This window comes from Echinops telfairi, unplaced genomic scaffold (assembly GCF_000313985.2).
Source record: "Echinops telfairi isolate 266 unplaced genomic scaffold, ASM31398v2 ScPeMD7_2010;HRSCAF=2546, whole genome shotgun sequence".
In the NCBI taxonomy this organism is placed as follows: Eukaryota; Metazoa; Chordata; class Mammalia; order Afrosoricida; family Tenrecidae; genus Echinops; species Echinops telfairi.
Genome location: NW_022105908.1, coordinates 16,014,117 through 16,021,397, shown reverse-complemented (window position 1 = coordinate 16,021,397; position 7,281 = coordinate 16,014,117). Strand labels below are relative to the sequence as shown.

Here is a 7,281-nt window from a genome sequence, read left to right as displayed (position 1 = left end):
GTGAGTTGCTGTGGATTTGTTTCTCCAAAGTACCCAGACTAATACAACCCTCTACTTTATCAAGAATAATGTACTCTCCCCAGGGACTGGTCTCTCCTGATAACATGTTCAAAGTATGTGAGATGAATTCTTCCCATGTTCGTTTCTAAGGAACATTCTAGCTGCCCTTCCTCTTAAGACAGACTTGCTCATTGTTCTGGAAGTCCATGGTTCTTCCTGTATTCTTCGCCAACACCAGAATTCAAAGGTATCAGTTCTTGCCAGCCTTCCTTCTCTGTCCAGCTTTCACAGGCAAACGAGGGGATTGAAAATATAGCTTTGGTCAGTGTTACTCTTTCACACTTCAAAGAGGTCTTCTGCAGCAGATTTGCCCAATACAATGCACGGTCTGACTTCTTGACTGCTGCTTCCATGAACGGTGGCTATGGATCCAAGTAAAATGAAATCCTGTCAACTTCGATACTTCCCCCTTGTTTATTTTGGTTTGTTTTTATGTTGTTGTATACTGGTCCAGTGGTGAAGACTTTTGTTTTCTTTACATTGAATTGTAACCTATGAACCCTGGTGGTACAGTGAGTTACGTGTTGGGCTATTAACTGCAAGGTCAGCAGTTTGGAACCACCAGTCGCTCAGTGGGAGAAAGATGAGGCTTTCTACTTCCACACAGTTTTACAGTCTCAAAAACTTGCAGAGGCAGTTCTGTTCTGTCCGACAGAGTCACTCCGAGTTGCAATTGACGCGATAGCAGTTGCGTTTGGGTGGTTTTCTGGTTTGTCTGGTGTGTTAAAATCCATATTGAAGGCTGTGGTCTTTCTGCATCATTAAATATTTTGCCCATAAAATCCTTTACTATTGCAACCCAAAGCTTAAACTTGTTTTCCCTCCAGCTGGAGACACAGAATATGTTCTGCTCTTTTTATTTTCTAACCCCGTGCCTTTGCACATTTTATTATAATGCTCTACTTTGTCTTCTCAAGCTGTTTTTCTTTCTTTCTTAATTCCTGTTCAGCTCTTTCCTTCATCATTTCTTCCCTTTGCTTTAGTTATTCTACATTCGAGAGCAAGTTTCATAGCCGCTTTCTGATGTCCACCGTGGTATTTGCTTTCTTTCCTGTGTTTTGAATGTTTTATTTTCTTCATGTGTGATGTTTTCTGTATCAAATCTGTTCTTCAGATAGTCTCAAAATTCAAGTAGGATGTTCAAGGCTGTATTTTGGTTCTCATGGACGCATTTTTATTTTCTTCAGCTTTAACCTGAACTTTCATAAGAGACATTGATGGGATATTCCACAGTTGGCCCCCGGGGCCTTGTTTTGGATGGTGATTGTGGTAGTTATAAAATCATTTGTTAATTTGAGGGTTAAGAGTGTAGGGGTGGAGTCTCACCTGTCTACCAGATCATAGCCAGTGAGGCCTCTGTGTGGGGATGGCCTTCTCCTGAGAATTCTGGGAATTCTGGCATTTCCTCCTTGGAGGTGGAAGACATTTTCTCTCTCTGCTGACTTACTGCGAGACATCACTGAGAAGAAGCCACATGGGCCTACCCTGATGTAGCCCTGGGAACTGGATAAGTCACGTACAGATCCCCGCCAGCGCTGAGATGTTTACAACGCCACTGGATCCAAAGACATTCTGCCCATTGGCCTGTGATTTTCCTGCATTCGGCATCATTGTATGTGTTTTGTGAGTCTGAAGAGGACATTTTATAGATTGGTATCGGACATATGGGCTAATATTGGTCTTATGGACTTGAACTGGACTGAGTTGGGATGCTTTCTTAATGTTCAATTACCCTTTATATAAAACTCTCTCTTACACACGTGTATTTATGAATTTGTTTCTCTGGTCTATCAGGACTAACACAATGATACTGCACTTCCCCATTGTCTTTTCTCAATTTCATTTCTGTGTAGTCTACCTAGCAAGAACTACATATATAATTGTCAGTTATGTTGTTGAAAAAGGTATTTGCAGCGAAGAAGTCATTGGTCTTGCAAAATTCTATCATGCGATCTCCAGCATCATTTCTATCACCAAGGTCATATTTTCCAACTACTTGTCCTTTTGTTTCCAATTTTCCCATTTGAAAGCATCATGATTGCAAAGTTTGATCGAGTTCACACTGAAGAAGTTGGTAGAAGTCTTCAATATTTTTTATCACTGCTTGAGCAGTTGGTGGGTAAATTTGAATAATTGAATTAATTAGTCTTCCTTATAAGCATATAGATAGATCACATACAGTATTGTACTTAAAGATCAATCTTTTTTTCTAAACAGTTTTATTAGCACTTCATCCACATGTCATACAATTCAATAATTCAATCATATCAGGAAGAGCTGTACAATTATCACTACAGTCAATTCTAGAATATTTTCTTCTTCCTTATACTCATTATTAATGTAATTATTTTTTCCTAGGTGGCAAAAATATACACCACAAAACATTCTCCAATTCCACAACTTCCACATGTATAATTCAGTGTCATTGATTATATTCTTCATGTTTTAGAACCATTATTGATGTCATTTTCCAAAGTATTCCACCACCATTAACATAAACTCAATGCCTCCAGGCAATAACTCTTTCTCTTTCACCATGGTGCCCATTGGTCAGGTTTGGTTTCTTTTTTCTTTTTCATGTAGTTTCCTTGATATTTTTGTATGATTCACATATCTTAAACTTCCATGGTTAAACTGCTTGTAAGAAGAGTTTATATTCATCATCACAATCAGTTCTAGTGCTCCCTACCCCTCCTTCATTCATTGTTTGCTTCCCAAATCCCCCCACACTCCCCACCCTCCCTCTCCCCTCCATATCCCCATAAGCCATTGCATCAGTTATTGTCTCTAAGATCCACTCCTTCTGTGCTGTACAAACTGGGAAACCCAACAGAAACAGTAGGAAACAAAACCAAAACAAAATGGCAAGAAGGAAATAATAATACAAAGAAAAAAATACAAATAAAGTGAAATAAAGATATTTAAAAGGCCAGAGAAGAAATTTCTTTCCGGGAACGGGTGAGAACTACTTAAGCCTAGAGCAAATTCAGGTTGGGTCGAGAGGGAGGGAAAATGACCACGTATCACGTTATATCATGGCTCAAGCCACCATAATTGAGTTTACAATAATCTCTGTCTGATAGTAAAGCTGGTCTGGTCCCTTGCCTGTGGCCAGAGGGGATCTGCCAGAGGCTTCATCTGACCAGATACTCTGCAGATGGGTTTTGGGTCCTCACTGTCCTCCACAGCCTTCTACACATCGGGTGTTCACAATTTAAGCCCTGATACTTTTCCCTTCATCGTATTTGGATTTTGTTATTGTCATCTTTGGATCACACAGGCTGGTGTGCTTCTTCTGTGTGGGCTTAGTTGACTCCTCACTTAGATGGCTACTTTTTTGAAGCCTTTAAGACCCCAGACACTATTCCAATTGATAGCCAGGCACCATCTGCTTTCTTCACCACACTTAGCTGTAGCACCCTTATCTTCAGTGATCATTTCATGAAGGTGAGTCTCAAGATCAATCTTGAAATGATCTTTTTATGTGAATATGATGCTAGTCCTCTTGAATTGATCATTCCTAGCATAGTAAAACATATGACTGTCTGATTCAAAATGGCCAATAACAGTTCATTTAGCTCACTAACACCTGTTGATCTTTTTCCCCCCCAACAGTTTATTGGCATGTAATTCACATATCATATAAGTCAATAGTTCAATCGCATCAAGAAGAGTTGTGCAATAATCACCACAATCATTTTTAAAACATTTTTTCATTCTTATACTCATCATTATTAGCTCCACATTTCCCCCAGCCTCCCCTGCCATACCCCCAAGGAATCCAGTTACTGTCTCTACAGATTTACCTCTCCTGGATTTTATATTCAGAAAACATTAATGGGGAAAAAAAGGGGGGGAAAACAGCTAACAACAATAACAAAGTAAAACAGATAAAAAAAACCCAAAGCAGAAAATACTAAAAAATAGAACAAATTTAAATGAATCATAAGGGGATCAATTGATAGGGTGATAAATTTTAACCCAACTGCATCTGCAACAATTCACTTTCCGATGTTTATTGATCTTTACTGTGTTCCATTTCATGTTTGATAACTTCCAGTTTTCTTAGATTCATATTTCATACATTCCATGTTCCGATTATTAATGGATGCTTACAGATGTTTCTTCTTGTGTCACCATCAGCAGGTGAAAGTCCTGAAGGTCCGCTCCATTCACATCATTACGGTTGACTCTCCTTTGATGAGGCGGCTCTTCCTCCAGTCACACATTGAGTGCCTGCGTCCTGAAGGCTCCTCTTCCAGCACTACATTAAGCAATGTTCTGCTGCTACTCGGAAGGTTGTCAGTGGCTAATCCTTCAGAAAGGGATTGCCTAATCCTTCTTCCTTGTCTGTTCTTAGTTTGGAAGCTCTGTGGATGACCTTGCTCGTATTTGCAATACCAGTGACGTAACTTCCAGAATCAGGGCAACATGTAAGCTACCACACTTTGACAAATGGACAGACAAGAGCACAGCATACAGGGGCACAACTATAAAAACAATTTAGTCATAAGGACTGAACCATAAAATCTGAATGCTAAGGACTATGGCCTCAAGTGACATCTAGGTCAATTAGTAAAATACAGATCAAAAAGATAATGCTCTACATCCTAGTCTGGTGAATAGGATCTTGGGTTTTAAAAACTTCAAGTGGCTGTCTAAGAAGCAACTATTAGTCTCTTCCTGCTTAGAACATAGGAGACTGAAGGAAAAAAAGAAAACTCAAAGAAACAATTAGTGAATTGTGTCTTAAGTGACAGCTTCCTTTAACCTGAGACCAGAATAAGTAGATGGTTCCTGACTATCACTGTTGACCACTGTGGTAGTTATATAATCTGTTGTCAATTTGAGAGGATTAAGAGTGAAGGGGTAGAGTTTAGTCTGTCAATCAGGTAATAGCTTAATAACCTCATTTGGAGGTGCTAAGGAGATAAATAGCTCACTGGAGGCAGGACACATGCTCACTCCCTGTGAGATATTGCAGTTGACAAGACACATGGAACTACACTAGTGCCCTGAACTGGGGAGCCACGTGGAGACCCCTGCCAGTGCCGAGATGCTTAAGTCACTGGATCTATAAGACTTCCCACCCACTGGCCTGTGATCTTCCTGTATTCAGCTTCATTGCATGTGATTCGTGAGTCTGAAGAGGACTTTATAGGTTGCTATCAGACATATGGGCTAGTCTCAGACTTATGGGCTTGATCTGGACCGGACTGGGATGTTTTCTCAATATTCAATTGCTCTTGTTTATAAAGCTCTTTCTTATACACATATGAGTTTCCCTGGATTTGTTTCTCTAGTCATCCCGGACTAACACAACCATCATGACCAAACCACAAGAGAAGGCCCTGATTAGAATGGCTAAAATAAATAATAATAATAAAAGTTCAAAGCTTCCCACAAAAAGACCAGACTTATTGGTTGTAAACAGATCAGAGAAACCCCCAAGACTATTGCCCCCCCAAAATCTTCTAACTTGAAACTGAAGACATTCCCAGAGGGTACCTTCCAGTCAAATAATAGGTGGGACTATAAACACACAGCTTGACGAATGTGCTTCTCAGAACAATCAACTGTACAAGGGACTAACAGGGCAACACTGCCCCAAATCAAAGATGAGACGGTAAAGAGTAGCAGGGGAACCAGATGAAACAGAGAACCCCGGGAAGAAATAAAGAGAGTGCTGACATATTGCGGGAGCAGTGGCGTGGGGGGTGGGAATGGCAGCCAAGGTCATGGGACAATTTATATATGAATGACTGATTGGGAAAACTAATTTGCTATGTATATGTTCACATTTAGCACAAAAAATGTTTAAAATTATTTTTCTTGGGGAAGCATTTTGCACCTGTATGGGATAAGTAATCAGCTATTCCAACCAGTCATAGAAACTAACATGGAGCACAGTCGTAGTTTGTGTGATAAGGCATGGTGGCCCACATGTCGCCACATGCCTCAAAAACAGCTCCCTTGGAACCCTACCATGTCTTTCCTTAAGGAAGGGTCCAGACCTCGTCTGTCCTTGCCAGGGGTCCTCTAGGGGGCCTTTGGGAGATGATGACTAGTTTCCACTCCAAGTGACTGATCTTTTGTGACTGAAATCTGGGGCCCACTAACTCCTTTGCTCCAAGACCTCTCTGAGCGTCTGTTTCCTGAACTGTACAAGTTGACGATGAAACCTATGTTGGAAGACTGTTATAAACACAGCAGCCCTGGTGGTTTATGGGTTATTGTTGGGCTGATAACCACAAAGGCAGGAGTTCTAAATCACTAGGGGCTCCGAGGGTGAAAGAAGGCTTCTCCTAAAGATCTCGGCTGCAGAACCCACAAAGGCAGCTCTACTTGGCCTACAGGGCTGCTAGGAGTTGGAACTCACTTGATGGCGTGGAGTTTGAGGTGGGTTTTTTTGTTGGTTGGTTGGTTCGGTTGGTTTTAGTTCTAAGCATCTACACTGACATCTGAAAAGCTGGGCACAGCTCCTGCCCCACCCTGGGAAGGTGGCAGGTGGCAGGTGGGGAGGGATGTTATGAAGAGTGTCCTGCTCAGCAGAGCTGGCTGAGGGCTGGCGGGGAGCCAAGCCCAGGCCACTGCCTTCTCATTCTGCTGGTCAAGTGTGCTCACTGTGTGCACTCCCCTCTGTTCCAGAGGAGGGCAGGGTCACTGAGCCACAACGCTTGACTGAGCCGTCACTGGCTGTAGCCCCCAGAGTGCTGAGTGTGAATGAGCAGGGAAAGCAGACGGAGATTTCCCCTGGGTGGTACAAATGGTTGACACGCTCAGTTGTTCCGGGAGAGGAGGCTGGTGCTCTAATTCTGGGAATATCAGTCACTGAAAACTGGAGCGCTGATACAGGGTTGTCTGGGTGGATGGCAATAGTAACAGTGACAGTCCCCACACCCTGGATAGGAGGGTAGCACTCACAGTTAATGCCAGCATCACTTCTCTGTAGTTCCGGTTCCCATTGAGCCGCTTCTTCAGGGCTCGGATAGCATCCTTGGGCCTGAAGAGAAGGACACATTAAGATCCCTACAAATTCAGTTATGTTCTTTCATGTAGCCTTTTGCCATGGTTCTTATCTATGTGCATATATTTATAGGTTTAGTATTAAGGTAGCAGTTGGACATTGGGCCTCCACTCAAGTACTCCCTCAATGCAAGAATCCTTTGTTCTGTTAAACTGGCATTCCATGATGCTCACCTTCCCAACATGATTGCTGAA

The 7,281-nt window shown here is 41.9% G+C and overlaps 1 protein-coding gene across 6 annotated transcripts in view; it reads right to left on the bottom strand.

Annotated features, from left to right (window-relative positions):
- Positions 1–7,281, bottom strand: part of TOM1L2 (target of myb1 like 2 membrane trafficking protein) — a 160,872-nt gene that overhangs the window by 65,661 nt on the left and 87,930 nt on the right. For all 6 annotated transcript variants that reach the window (XR_006680370.1, XR_006680371.1, XM_045293443.1 and 3 more), the window contains exon 3: positions 6,985–7,063. Coding sequence is in view for 4 of the 6 variants with exons in the window: in XM_045293443.1 (XP_045149378.1) it covers positions 6,985–7,063 (79 nt within the window). In the remaining 2 variants the exon portion in view is untranslated. The remainder of the gene's footprint in view (positions 1–6,984; positions 7,064–7,281) is intronic.